The sequence below is a fragment of the Perissodus microlepis genome, chromosome 11 (genome assembly GCF_051167445.1).
Source record: "Perissodus microlepis isolate ML-2025 ecotype Zambia chromosome 11, ASM5116744v1, whole genome shotgun sequence".
Lineage (NCBI taxonomy): Eukaryota > Metazoa > Chordata > Actinopteri > Cichliformes > Cichlidae > Perissodus > Perissodus microlepis.
The window spans coordinates 36,566,943-36,581,869 of record NC_140471.1 but is presented as its reverse complement, the minus strand read 5'-3'; the positions used below and the strand labels follow the sequence as shown (position 1 = coordinate 36,581,869).

Below are 14,927 nucleotides of genomic sequence, written 5' to 3'. Positions count from 1 at the left end.
ATAAATGGTTTACTGCAGCGATACTGCGTACGTGCCTCTGAGGCCACGCCAGTTCTTTTCCACTCAGCTCAGGAATTCTAATGAGAACCGAGAACAAGCTGCTGCATGAACACATGACGAAGGAGCTTTTACATTTCCTCCACTGTTTTATCGCAGGCATGCACTCATCTGGCCTCTGACAACCACAAGTGGCCGACTCGGTCACGTGACCAGAGCAGAGAAACTCGACATGTGAAATGGAAACTGCACCAACAGACTTTCCTGACTTCCTCACTTTTCGGCCTTAAACACAGTGACCAGCTTCCCTGCTGCCGTGCTCCTCTCAGCAGCTCGCGCTCGTATTTTAAGGTCAGTAAAGGATCGTCAGCTGACCCCACGGCTCGTCTCGCCACAGAGGGTTTCCTCCCATGCATGTCGTCTCTGCCCTACAGGCAGCTGCTTTTAGAGAAACTCATTTGAAAAGCTTCCTCACACAGACAGTGGACTGGTGGAGCCCAAAAACTGGGACGACAGAGGGAGAAATGCTGGACCGAACGAGACTCTGAGCATTAGGCTGAGACAGTAAATCAGAGTTTTGTCAGAAGCACCACACCCTGCACTTCCCCCAGCATCCAGCAGGGGCTCCAGCAGGCTCAGTGCCCACGTTAAACATGTGTACAGCCTGATACACCAACTGTTGGGTCTCTGTGGATCAGCGGTCCCCAACCCCCGGGTCATGGACCGGGCCGTGAGAGTTGAGACTCAGTCGTGAAATTGTATGGTTTTCAGGGTTTTAATCGTGTGCTCGGTCTCCCTGGGTCTTTCCCGTTTTGTAGTTGTGCGTCTTATTTTGAAAGAAATATTTATGCGTTACCATAGCGACCCGAGAGCATTAAGGGGCTGAGAGGAGGACGTTACTCTCAGTGTTGTTGACACATTTCAGGAGGACGCTGCTAATAAAGTTACACAATCGCACAGTAAATTTGCGTTTATTATTATATTTACAAAACCCCACAGTGTTTGTCTCGGTTGTTGTATTTTGTTGTATTTATCCGCCACACCGGAAAGGCCGAAATGCTGTGGAGCATTCCCAGCTTGTCCCTGTATTTTATAACTCGCCTGTTTAAATCTCATCAAGGCTTAAAGTTTGCATTGTGACTGGCAGCAGCTAACAGTCTGCACTGTGGACTTTGTGACAAACTGCCTAAACTAACAAGAACTAGTTTCAACTTGCACCTCTATATATAATTGAATAAATGGGGATTTATTTGTTTTTATCTTTTCAGTAATGATGTATTGAATTGAATATGTTTGTGTTATTTGTGCAGCTTCACAGCAGTGACCTGAGGCGGTTGTTTCAACTATAAGGAGTTTGTAACATAACGACTTGTCATGTAAATTCATTAAATAAACAAATCATAAATATATAAGGAAATAAATGCGCTAGACAATAAGCAAACAATATGGAAATAAAATATGGGAAGTGGCAACATTAAAGAAGTAAAACGTAATTACAGGCGTCAGTAACCGTACAGCAGTAAGTACAGAAAGTGAATCATTAGAGGAGTAATCATCTTATTTGGTTCATTTCATGTTGATTTGAACATCTGTGACTATAAAGGAGTCTCGTGTGTGTGACCTCTGACCTGGAAGGTAAACACTGCGGGTACGGACGTGTCGGGGTGGAAAACGGGGCGGCCGAGGGCGGTTTCAGGTCAGCAGTTTCAGTTTGCTCTTGCTCTGTTTGCCTTTCTTTCCTGCTCAGAAATGTGGATGACGCCCCTGTCAGCAGATGCCCCGCCTCCTTTTTTTCAGTGTTGTTTTTTTTTTTTTTTTTTTTTTTTTTTTTTTTTTTTTCTTGCTGTGTTTGCAGACTTCCAGGCTGGCTGCTCGCTCAGTGAAGCAACAGCTCTGCTATAAATACTTGAATCGTATCCGAGGCTCTGCTGGCAGCTCGCTGTCTGGATTCACTTACTGTCCCGGGACACTCGCACATCCACGCTGTGGACGCGGTGCTCGAGCTGCAGACGTACAGACCTGGTGGATTTGATTTTCACAGCTCTGTGGGACACTTCCACCACAGTTTTTCTCTCGTGTGGCAGGATTTCTTTGACCCTGAGGAGTCTCTGTGTTTTTGGACTGAGCAGCTATGGGAGACTTTTGGGGGGACATTGCCAGTCAGAGGGTGGCCCGGGCCATGTCTCTGGTATGTATTTGCTTATAGAAGCAGTTTCTGTTTCACGTTATCAGATTGAAAAGTGGGTTTCTGACGTTCATAGTCGGGCAGCTTCTCCTTTGGTCGGCTGTTCGTGGTTGTGACTGAGCTCTGAGCAAAGGTGACGAGCTTTAGTGGTTTCCATGTGTCTGTTGGTCGCGCAGCGTTGAAGGAAATGAATTTAACAGGAAAAGAGCTGAAAGCGTGTGTGCAACAGCAACAACACAAATGGCAACATCCTGCCTCTGCACACACGCAGAGTGTCGATCGTAGCCCAGCTCTGATGTTTAGAGTCCACCGGCCGCTGCATCGGCGACCGGCGGACTCCTCTGCATCTAAACGCAGCCACAGGTCCACCTCAAGAGAGGCGGGTGTCTGCTGCGTTGCAACATCTGGCCACATCTGTTTTGCACGATATCCGCTCACAGGTACCGGCTCACCTTCAGCTCGAGCCGTCGGTGGACAGGATCCATCCTCAGGAAGCAGATCTCTCCTGATCACCGTGTAGCTGATCTACAGAACAGAAGAAATGCTGCGTAAGCGCCGGCTCTCGTAATGTTTCCCCGTCTTTGTGTGAGGCGCACACATCTGTGAAGTACCAGGCACACACTGTTCCACGGGCGCACAAGTGCAGTCAGACTGCAATGACCAGCTGAGGTTACCACATGTTGGTTTGTAACTCTGACCCCTCGTGGCTGCTGTGCACGTGAAGCCCCACACAGAAGTGACGCAGTCAAAGGTAAGAGGTCATGCTCGTGGGGAATGACGCGCTGGATGTTTCGTACTGCCTCGCTCTCTAGAGCTGAAAGGCGATCTTGAAATGTGAGCGATGTTCTCGATCCTTCGGGGACGATTTATATTTTTAGAAGCCTTGAAGTGAAAGTTTGTGTATTGGCTCCGCTCCGTTGTCCAGGATCCAGAGTTCATCTCTGAGGTCAGAAGGTCAGACCTGGTCGTCTCCTCCAGGTCTCTGCAGCGCTGATTTCCACCGAGGGCTGGACGATCGAGTTTAGTTTGAGTCTGGACGCTGCAGCTGGAAGCGTCGGCTGTGTTTTCAGTGTGTGTGCTCGGTGAGGAAAGAAGGGAGCCTCGTCCTTTCCTTGCTTCCTCTAAGTTTAGTGTAAATTAGTAGAAAGTCCTTTCACTTTTACACACAGGACAGTTTATTAGGTACATCGGTTGAACTGTTCTTTAACGCAAATTTCTAATCGGCCAATCACAGGGCAGCACAAGCCGACCTGCTGAAGTTCAAAGTGATAAAGGTGACTTGAAGTTCTCCTGGTCTGAATCTTTGTGCTGTGATGTTCGGATGTTGTACATCACCATGGTAACTGAACCGGCTCTTGTACAACCACAGCATCAGTGGTGCAGGCCGGTGGCGTGGTGGGTCGTGGTGAGCCCCACGATACAAACGGAGCATCATTTAAACTTGCGGAGCAGCGTCTTCTGATTGGCTGCTTCCAGCAGGATAACACAACTTCACCAAACTCTGGTCATCTCAAACTGGATTCTTGAACACGACGTCCACACCCACAGATCTCAGGCCAGCTGATGGATGTTGCAACAGCTGTGCGATGATGTCATATCGACGTGGACCAAAGTCTCTGAGGAGCGTTTCCAGCACAAGTATAGTGTAACTAATAATGTGGCCGGCGAGTGTATATTTGTCAGCTGAGGTCAACTTTGCAGCCGAGCCTGTAAATGAACACACCTGACCCCCCCCTCGGTTCACTTCCCAGAAGCAGTTCTGAAAGTTTTGTAGCTTCTCAAACGTTGTGAAAGAGAAGAAGAGTCCACGTGTGTGCGCTTCCTGTGGGCCGATGTGGCATTGGCAGCGTGCGCTAACAGTGTTTGTAACGACAGGAAACAGGAGCCCCTGAGCCTTGTGTGTGCGATCTATCTTTAACCCTGCTGAACCGGATGGATCTGTCGCTCTGTTCTCAGGCACTTGCAGCTTATTTGGACCGAGAGCTGCAGGCGTGTACGCTTTCACCACATCAGGCTTGGGAGGCTCCTCCTCCTCGTATGTTTGGGTCTGTCAGCGCCTCACATCTGTTCCTGCGGGGCGTCCAGCTCTTACTATAAATAAACACAAACATTTTACTGATGTCTAAGTTCATCCCTGTGATGTAGAGGTATCAGCATGACATCTAAGAAAGCCTGCTGATGATTTTTATGGCTGAATGTTTTTGGCAACGTCCTGCTCTAACAGGCAGGATCGGTGTGTCCCTGACCGCGCTGCCGCGTCCCTGACCGCGCTGCCGCGTCCCTGACCGCGCTGCCGCGTCGTATCCACTGACAGCAGAGCTCCGACGTAACCACTAAAGTAACCAAATTGTTGTTTTCCCAGGAAATTTAAAGTAACAATGTAACTAAACAGCTAACCCTTGAGCAGTAACCATAGTAACACTGGTCCTGACATGAGATGTCACACCTGCGACGACGTTGGTCTTCCTGTTATCAGTAACTCGTCCTCTGTTTCTCAGCTCTTCCTGTTAAACGGGAGTTTTTCCTTCCCACTGTTTCCAGTGCTTGTTTACAGGAGGGCCTCTGATTGTTGGGGTTTCCTCTGTCGTATTGTCGGGTCTTTACAGTGTAAAGTACTTGAGGCGACTGTTACTGTGATTTTGTGCTGTATAAATAAAACCTCGTAAGCTGCTCCTCCTCCTTCGTAGCGTGGTTATAGCCGCTGTGGGTTTTTTGCCCGAGTGATGACACCTGGCTCTTACTCTCAGACATGTTCGGGCTTGTTGTGTTTCTGAATGTAGATGTGTGTTGTTGCTATAGCTGCAACGATATCATGAGCATCATATACTGTACGATCATATCTGTACAGTAATGGCACGGCTGTGATGGAGCACTCTTAGAGATCTGAAGCGTTCGCTCCGAGTTTAAACGATAAACCGTTGGAGAGCGGCCATCTTTGTTGTCACTTACCGGCCTCACAGTGACAGCAGGTTAGTGAGAGGCAGGACGTTAGCATCCACCCATCAGAGCAAACACATGAGAGACTGTAGCTGACGTAAATGGGCAGAGGTCAGCTGACTCGCTACCTCGCACCTGCTGGCTCGTCCTGTCTGTAGAAACTCTCAGGTCCTCTCGGGTCTCTGGGCCTCTCACCAGCTCAGCTTCATCTTCTTCATCTTCCTTCGTTTTTTTTTTTTAAATGACTCAGCTGTGTCTCCACGCACACAAATGCAGGCACATGCGCAGTTATTAAAAATGTTAAGAGACAAACGATTCAACTTTATTCTAAGAGTCTGCAGCGTGCCCAGACCTGTCTGTGAAACTACAGAGACGCAGCTTCGCTGTTCTCAGACGTGATGAGGAGGGGCGGGGCTAACTGTCAAACTGTGTGATCGTTCGCTAGTGACGATTAATCACTGACAGAACTCGGTCCGTGTTTTGAAGCGTCTGCGGTCTGAGTGTCTCTGGGTCGGTTCATTAAACAGAGGAAGGTCGGGTGTCTCGGGGTGTCGATGAGTGATGTAACAGATTGCCACATCCACAGTGATGCGGGCGTGTATCGACCCGCCGTGGTGAGGACTCTGCCGGGTCGTGAGCTGTGGGGAAGGTCACCTGCAGGGTTTCCTTCGGTCTCCTGAGCACGTGCTCGCTTCAGAGATTCTTCATCATTATTGGGATGAACGAGCTGAACTGAAGGGAGAGTTCAAGCTTTCTGCCAAAGGCAGCGTGAGACAGAAGTGCGAGCTTTGCAGCAGAAATGACTGTTGGGAGGCCAAAATGAGCCCGACCTCGCACAGACGGCTCAGCGGAGAGCTCGTATACCTGAGATCAGCTCGGGATGAGTGTCAGGAGCTCCGACGTGCAGATGGAGAGATGCTGCTGAACGGGAACGTTTACCAAAGAGGTCGAACTCAACCAGCAGCTGTTTGACTGGAATCAGCTGCTGCTTTTATGACTGTGTGTGTGTGTGTGTGTGTGTGTGTGTGTGTGTGTGTGTGTGTGTGTGTGTGGTGGTGGGGGGGGGTGTGCCGCTCTGCAAACAGACAGCCTGCTGTTAAAAAGCAGCCAGTGTGGAGCTGCACTTCCTGTTTGACACACCAACATCACACTTGTGTGTGTCTGTCTCTCTCTCTCGGGGCGGTCGACATAGGTCATTATGGTTAGTGGAGCACGCTCAGTTTAGCGTACGCGGGTACGCGTCCTCTTCTTTCTGGGTTTTTTTGTTTTGTGTTTGTCTCCATCTCACCCTACTGATGTCCAGCTGTTGCTCCACTTCCTGTTGTACAGTTAGTCACGCATTCCCATCAGCTGTGGGCGGAGCCAGACTCCTTGGCTGACAGTAACTTACTGCCCTTTCACCGTGACATTGTTTGGTGATTGATTTGAGTGGCGAGGCGTAATCTGCAGCCGATTTTGGTGGAGGCTCCAGCGTGCTGGCGGGTCGGTGTTTAAAGCTGCAGACGCTGTGATTGCGATGACTCTGCCGCCCTCCCGGTGCCAACTAACACGCCATGACCTCAGCAGCCGGTCACTCACGGGTCTGTCTCCAAAGCCTCGCCGTTGTTTTGAGGCAGACGCGACCGTGTTTACACAGAGTTGGAAAATGAGTTTGATAAACACTCGTTTAAACCCACTCTCAGGTCACCTGTGGGTCTGTGTGTGTTCTGCAGGGGAACGATGAGGAGGCCGTGCTGGACCAGGGCAAGACCAGCTCCACCCTTTACACCAACTTTGAGAAAGAGGAACTGGAGAGTGAGTTTATACACCGACACACACAAAGACGCCTCTGTGTGTGTTTACAGTCAAACACACAGTAACAAAATGACTCAGCCCGCATTTACACACACACACACACACACACACACACACACACACACACACACACACACACTCCTCCTCGTGCATATGGTATGACAGCTTTTCCACATGCCCCTGGTACACTGACCAGAAACACTTTGCCACACACACACACTCCTCGTGCCTATGGTACGACAACTTTTCTTCGTGCCCCTGGTACTCTGCGCAGAAACACTTTGCCACACACACACACACACACTCCTCGTGCCTATGGTACGACAACTTTTCTTCGTGCCCCTGGTACTTTGCGCAGAAACACTTTGCCACACACACACACACACACACACACTCCTCGTGCCTATGGTACGACAACTTTTCTTCGTGCCCCTGGTACTTTGCGCAGAAACACTTTGCCACACACACACACACACACACACACACACACACACAGCCTGAGGCTCGAGAAAATGATGATTTTAAATATTTCAGAAAGAAATATTTCAAACTTGGAAACAGCCGTAAACAGTCTGCAGTTTGTCTGAGTGTGTCGACATCATTTCTGCAGAAAAAGTGGAAATGAAATATCGTGACGTGTACACACCTAACATGGAGTGGCTGACTCACGTGACCTCAGCTCTTATCGTGAGGCGGCGTGTTCAGAAAGAGGAACTAAAGCACGTACGAACCCCCGTGTGGTGCATGTGCTGCAGCTCCTGTCATTTTCAGCTAAGTCATTAACCCTTTGAAGCCCACCAGAGCTTCTCTGTATGTTTGTACCTGCCGTAGTGCCATCAGTGCAACCGTTATATCCCAGAGTTTAATCATCTGTGTGCATGAAGTCCACAGAAGCTACGTGAACTGCAAAATGGTGCAATTAACTACAGAAACATATTTCTAGTTACAGATATTTCAGAGGTGAATCCCTCAAAACTGTAAATGCAAAAAGTTGCATGAAATAGTTTCAAACCACAGGAAATGGATTTTGAGTGTCTTCTTAGTTTCATTTTTGAGATGCAACAATTTTTATAAACTGCAGGAAAAAACAAAAATAATTATTTTTGTGCACAATTTGCCAAAAACAGCATCAAATCAAACGATTTCCAACAACAGTGCAGTTTGAGTCCCGAGCCTCCCGGAAACCTCTGAAAGGCCCTGCAGGGAAAACACGAAAGTGACGTCACGGTAATTACAGAAAGCATCTTTAACTCAAACGGAGCTTCAGTTCACATCTCATTAGACGCTATAGGTTGTTTCCATGTTATTACTAGTTTATTACAGTCCTGCTATTAAACCATATTAAACAAACAACTGAGTGAGAGGTCGACACACAGCCAGAGAAAATCCGATGAACGTTACTGAGGTAAGGAGAAACGGAGCGTCGGAGCGTGCAGTGCGAGCTGTGCAGCACGCCTCCCGTGTTAGCAGCGCCTTCAGTGTTTTCCTCACGTGTTTGTTTCCAGCGTTCTGTTATCACTGGAGGTGTAGAACAAACTCATTTGACCCCTCTGCTTTTCTCCGTCAGGTCACAGGGCGGTGTACGTTGGCGTGCACGTTCCGCTGGGCCGCCAGAGCCGGAGAAGACACCGTCACCGCGGACATCGACATCACAGGAAGCGAAGAGAGCGCTCGGATCGGGAGGACGGACGAGAGTCGCCGTCATACGGTCAGGTTTGAACGAGGATAAACAAACACGGGCCAGCTGTACGACGGCGGCGTGCTGAAGCGTTTGTGTCCCCGCAGACACGCCGTCTCAGAGGGTCCAGTTCATCCTCGGCACCGAGGACGACGACGAGGAGCACATCCCCCACGACCTGTTCACCGAGCTGGATGAGCTCGCCTTCAAAGACGGAGACATGCAGGAGTGGAAGGAGACGGCCAGGCAGGGCGCGCTTTAGCTCTTTCTCTGCTTTGCGTTCAGACGTTAATCTGCGGTGTTTTCCAATAACGCTGCAGAGCTGTGAGGAGTAATCCTCCTGCTGTGCACGGGCGAGGCCTTGTTTGTTCAGCATTTCTGACTCAGGTTAAAGAGGTTTCCTCTCTAATCCAGACTCTGCAGAGCGCTGTGAGGACGAGGAAGACCAGCCTCACTGGATTTGAGAGGAAACCGATGAAGGCGGGCCGAGTCGTGTGGTTTGGAAACCTTCAGATTAACTTATTTACTCAGCAGAGCAAAGTGGATCAGCCCACATTAGTGTAGCATTATAGCATTAGCACGAATCAGACGCCGCTTCCAGCTTGGCGTTCTTCAAATGTCAACACTCGGCTGTGTGTGTGTGTTCGTTCAGGTGGCTGAAGTTTGAGGAGGACGTTGAGGACGGCGGCGAGCGCTGGAGCAAACCCTACGTGGCGACGCTGTCGCTGCACAGCCTGTTCGAGCTGCGCTCCTGCATCCTGAACGGCACCGTGCTGCTCGACATGAGAGCCAGCTCCATCGAGGAGATCGCAGGTCAGAGCGCCATCGGGAACTCGTCCCATCACTCGATACGCTGCTCCAAAAACGACCTTTGTGTTTAAATCTAGAGGAGGTCGGAACGTGCTAAACCCACATTTGAGCTTTAAATCTAGTTTGGATCAGCTGCTGGAGAAGAAGAACGCCATGATGAAAGCGCAGCTCTCTGGTTTCCTCCTGCTGGTATAAGCTGCCCCTCAGCAGGCTTCCAGGCATCAGCCAATCTCTAGAAAGTTGGTATTCAGGGCGAGTTCTGACGTCTCGTTTCAGAGAGAAGAGGAAGTGAAAGGCTGCTGCGAAGGCTCAGTGTTTGATAAACGATTCTGCTGCACGCCTTTCACTTCCTCCTCAGAACATAAACCTGCAGTGCGTTTGTGTCCATCAGCTGACCTCTTGTCCTCCTTCCTCGCAGACATGGTGATTGACAGCATGCTGGCGTCCGGTCAGCTGGAGGAGGGCGCGCAGGAGAAGGTGAGGGAGGCCATGCTGAGGCGCCACCACCATCAGAATGAGAAGAAGCTGAGCAACCGCATCCCGCTGGTCCGATCCTTTGCCGACATAGGCAAGAAATACTCGGAGCCAAATTTACTGGAACGCAACGGTGAGACCGCAGCGCTCTTGTCATCCTCGCGTCTGCAGATTTCACCTGCAGGTCAGGAGACGAGCTGCAGGAGGCCAGTTCAGGTTGACCCCTCCTGACCTCCGGCGCTGCTCGGGCTCTGCAGGGTTTAGTTCTGCACTGTTTAAAAACCGGGGGGGTCTAAATGACCTCAGCGGGTCGGCTGCACGCTGCAAACCAGCGTTTTCTTTCTTCACTGTTTTCTTTCCTAAGAGTTCATAGTTCTTTGTTTCTGTTGTCGGGCAGAATGTAGAGTCTGTCCGTCCTGATTGGTCGAGGTAAAGGGGTGACAAGACGACGGGTCTCATATTGCTGCATGGTGCCGTTGCCATGGTTTTTGAGTGATTGTGATGAGTTTGATGGCTCCGGTTTGGTTGGGTTCTCACCTGCCCGTACCTGAGCTGCTGTGACCGCCTGTGACCTCACCCTGTTTATTATTGACCGGGACTCCCTGACCTGGCTGGACCCGCTGACTCGCTGAGCTAATAACCAGCTAACAGCATGAGCGGAGTCGGCGTTTTAATATCCGCACTCCTGGATCCTGTTTGTGAGAGAGGAATGTTTTAATGCTGCTCGGGCTGAACGCCGTCTGCAGGCGCTGAGCCGTCTGACGTGCGTGTGACCTGCTTCTACGTGACCTTTTAGCAGCTTTTACCGTTTGCTCGCGCTCGCTCGTTCAGGAGCTTTTCTTCAGATTGACTCTTTCCTACAGTTTATAAAGCTGAAGACATCACAGAGCAGAGCTCAGGGTCAGACTTTGATTGCAGCTGTAATCAACTTCACGAGGTCATGGCCTCCAACACGACGCTCCCGGCTCAGCTGTGTTTGGGGTGACTGCTCTCTGCACCAGCAGGACCTCTGCTCTCCACCACAGTGGACTGAGTGGGCTGATGCCCAGTTACAGCAGCTCTTCCTGCATGTGATGGAGTAAACATTCAGTAATTTGGCGTGTTCACTGCAGACGGGTAGTTGGAGCGAGGGTGGCCCTCCTGGTGCCTTTACCTGAACAAAGACTGTAACTAAAAGACAGAAAGTGGTGCAGTAAAGTGTTTGCTTCTTAAACTTTCCAAACAGGCTGAAAGCGCCAGGTTCATCCTAGTTTGGTGACTGTCCCTCGGGTCCGGAGGCAGCCGGACGACTTCTGTGTCCAACTGACGCGATGGGAGGGTGAGGCAGCGACGTACAAATGTCCTACCGCCTACAAAGTGACCACCCCTGTACAGGTACGATACCTGAGACGCCCTCAGATGGAGGCAAAAAACATCTTCAAGAACCCAGAAGTCGTCTGGCTGCCCTCCGCTTGAGCACTTTGGACGACCGGGATAACCGAGAACCGGCACAGACCGCTCTGCATGAAGCTGCTGTGGCTCGTTAAGGACTAGCAGGACTTGGTTGTAATATAAAGCGCCCTGAGGTGGCTGTTGTTGTGATTTGCTGCTATATAAATAAAACTGAATTGAATCCCGGACAGATTCCAGATGTGGAGTCTCGGATTTGATGGTAGGCGTAAAGAAAAGTCGGAGCTTCGTGATTGGTGGAGGAAGGTTTAGCTTTAGAAAGCTGATGTTGGTGTGACGTGCCGTCGCTAACTCACTGATCCATGCACGCTGGCTTGGTGTTTCCTGCAGCATCGTTCTTCATCATCATCATGATCTTTCTCCTCCTCTTCCTCCTCAGGGGAGGGTCTGTCCTCCTCTCGTCTCTCTCTCCTCCATCGTTGCTCCATGGGCTCCTTCGACCTCTCCACCCTACCCCCCTCTGCGAGGACCCCAGGCCCGTTCGGGCACCTCCTCCCCGGCTCCGCCTCTTCGTCGCAGACCGACCTCTCTCTGTATCGTTACGGCCGTCACCTCTCCGAACCCAGCCAGCCTCACGGACTCGCCCTTCCCGTCCCCGATGGCTCTCCACGCCGCTCATCTGCTCCCGTGGGGCTCCCCAAGGTGGTGGTGCACCCCCCAGAAGAGGAGGAGGAGGAGGTGTTCCACCTGGGAGATGAAGACGACGTGGTTCCCCAAACAGGCAAATACGGCACGGCTTTCCTCCGGCGTGATGCCGTTTCCACGCTCTGACACTGAAGCATGCCCGCTAACGTGCTGATGAAGCTGGAGGCGGATGATTGGATGAATGCTGGCAGACTGGTAGCTTATTTGGGGGCGGGGTTATTTTGCATGTTTTTGGTTTATTTTGCTGCCGTCCGTCTGTTGGAGACTGAGCTGCGTGAATATTGGACCTGCAGTGTCGCACAGTCTTAACAGCCGCCTGTCTGAGCCTGGGTTTGGTTTGAGCTACATGTGTTCACATCGAGTCTCGTTCATGTTCCAGTTTTTCTGTTAACAAACTTTTTTAACAGGTGAAGGCTGAACGGCAGCGTCCTGTGGATCCTCGATCTCCTTTAGCCTCTGCTGGAGTTTACAAACCGGCCTCTGATAACACGTGAAGAGCCTCAGATGTTGTTTTCAGCCAATCAGAAGAGAATCAGGCGGCAGGCCGCGGCTGCTGCCTGTCATTGTCAGGCTGTTAGCTGCAGCGACTTAGAGTCTGGATGTTTGTTTCCTGTGATCTGCAGCAGAAATGTCGTCCCTCGCTCTGAGAGGCGGCTCGGGTCCGATTTCTCTTCTTTATGAAACATTAAAGATCTGGAAATCAGGACGACTGAACTTTCGTGGTCTTACTACACAAAAAAACAAAACCCACCAAAACTACATTTTTTCCTTGTATTGTAAACTTTTTGTTCACCGTCTGTGTCGCCGTCAGAAGTGCGATCAAATGAAAGTTTATTGCTATAGCACATCTTAAAAGACCATCGATCAGCAGTTCGACCTTAGTGCTCTCCTGGGTTGTACGAGTGGAGGAGATCAGTTAGGTAGATAGGCGCCAGGTTATTTCAAAGTGTGCAAGAGAATTTAAAATCAATCCTGTATTTAACGGGGAGCCAGTGTAAGCTAGCTGGGACTGGAGTGATGTGATCGTACCTTCTGATGCCGGTTCAGAGGCACGCTGCAGCATTTTGAAGCGACTGCTGAAGGAGAGAGTGTGGGAGGCCAGTCCGGAAGTGCTGAGAGCAGGGATAAGTCTTTCAGTGGGACGTAGGGCTTTGCTTTGGCACTTTGGTGCAGCTGATAGAAACTAGTGCTTCTCTAATTTGAGGGAGCTATCCAAAATACTCCAATGTTTCTAACAGTGTGAGGGGATGGCTGGCCCAGAGGGCTGTCGCCTCAGAAACTGTCATTTCTGTTTTATTTTCATTTTGGGTGAGAACATTATGCCACAGCCAGGCTTTAACATCCCGCAGACAGTCAACAAAGGCTGGAGGGGGCAGAGGCATCCAGATTCAGGGGAAAGTCATCAGCAGTGGAAACGGATATGATTTATTCAAATGGATCCCAGCAGGTCGGGTTGTTTTCTCTCGGCTGCGTCGCGGTGTTTCTGCGGCAGACGCTCTGGACGCTCGAGTGACTCTCGGCACTTCCTGTTCATTAATGATCCGTAAAAGAATCAAAACTCGCTGACGCTCGATCACCTGACCACCGACTCATCACTCTGTTCAGGTGCTGAAGCGTGAAAAGCTGACGCTGATTTGTGCTGATCGTGTTCGTGGAGCCGAGACTCTGCTGTGCGGCGCTCTGTGACCACAGGCGTGCTGCGGACCGACTAACAATGATGTAACCGAGGAAACCGCATCACTGCCCGCACCGCGCTCGGCTTCAGCGTGAGCGAGCAGGAATCGCATTCTGAGACTGAACTCCGCCGGGTCAGGAGGCGGTGACGTCACGTGTGTCAGTAACACGGCTGTGTGTTTGCAGACAGCTGCTGCAGATGTTGCGTGTGACTCTGTGGTCTTTGTGGCTCTGCAGGTCTGCTGGCGTCTCCTCAGTCGGCCCCCGGAAACCTCGACGACAACAAAAATGGCGAGAGTCGCGGCAACGGCGGCAACGGCAGCCGGGAGAACAGCACGGTGACTTCAGCAAGTAAACGCGGGGCTCCGCTCAGACGCAGGTTGGGTGGTTTATAGATCAGCTGCTGCTCCCTGCAGCTTTCCAATGTTTGGAGCTTCAGGAGGTGAGAGATGGTTTAATGATGAGAGGTCAGAGCTGCACCACTTTGACCTCTGACCCCTGCCAGCTACATGAAGCCTCACACATCAGCTGGTGTTCAGATGGGACTGAAACATCCCTGAGCTGTGGGCTGATGGGTGTAGGAGGCTCCACCCTGACGCTGCTCCGCCTATCAGACGCACTGTGACAGATGCACTAATGTTTAAAGCTAATAACTGACAGAAGCACCGAGATGGATGAAACGTTCAGTCTGTGAGTCTCTGACCCAATCACAGATGTTTACCTGCATACGGTGAGCGTCTTCAGAGGTCCGGCCCTTTAAGTGCACAGAGCTGCACAGGAAATGACCACATGAAACTTTTGAAGGGTTAAAAACACGTTTTAGCTCCGACACTGGAAATCTGAGGCTGCGCTCCGTCAGAACTAAATCCAGTTACACGGTGGCCTCGCAGCTCAGGGCGGGGTCGGTTCACACAGTAACCTGCCAATGTCAGTCTAAACTGACTGTCACCGAGCCTCCACCCTCACGTTTGACCCAAGTCGCTGCAGAAACGTTGTATCCTCGAGTCGTAGTCATAACTGCAGAATTAAAGCTGCTATGATCCTGAGTGACCTCATGGACAGTTCGCTTTAATTCAGTGGTTATGTTTGACTTCCAGGACTTTCACACATGAAAGAGAAGCTGTGGGTGGAGAAACCTGCACCTGCTTCCTCCACGCCGCGAGCGAACGCACGACATCGTCACAGATAACGTGCACAGTAATGCGCTGAAAGGCAACAGGAGACTTTCCTGCACAGCAGAACATCCGTTTCTCTGCTTTTGCAAACTGTTGGAGACAAAATTGT

General features: G+C 50.7%; 1 protein-coding gene across 2 annotated transcripts in view; it reads left to right on the top strand.

Moving 5' to 3' along the window:
• Window positions 1-1,863: 1,863 nt before the first annotated feature.
• LOC146378467 (sodium bicarbonate cotransporter 3-like) overlaps window positions 1,864-14,927 on the top strand; it is a 23,146-nt gene continuing 10,082 nt past the window's right edge. Inside the window, exons 1-8 of one of the 2 annotated variants that reach the window (XM_084944586.1) lie at window positions 1,865-2,185; window positions 6,832-6,913; window positions 8,481-8,621; window positions 8,699-8,837; window positions 9,244-9,404; window positions 9,820-10,008; window positions 13,881-13,994; window positions 14,109-14,110. In XM_084944586.1, the coding sequence (XP_084800712.1) occupies window positions 2,129-2,185; window positions 6,832-6,913; window positions 8,481-8,621; window positions 8,699-8,837; window positions 9,244-9,404; window positions 9,820-10,008; window positions 13,881-13,994; window positions 14,109-14,110 (885 nt within the window). In that variant the 5' untranslated portion in view covers window positions 1,865-2,128. Of the gene's footprint in view, window positions 2,186-6,831; window positions 6,914-8,480; window positions 8,622-8,698; window positions 8,838-9,243; window positions 9,405-9,819; window positions 10,009-13,880; window positions 14,001-14,108; window positions 14,111-14,927 lie in introns of both variants that reach the window. The other variant, XM_084944585.1, reaches the window with a different exon arrangement.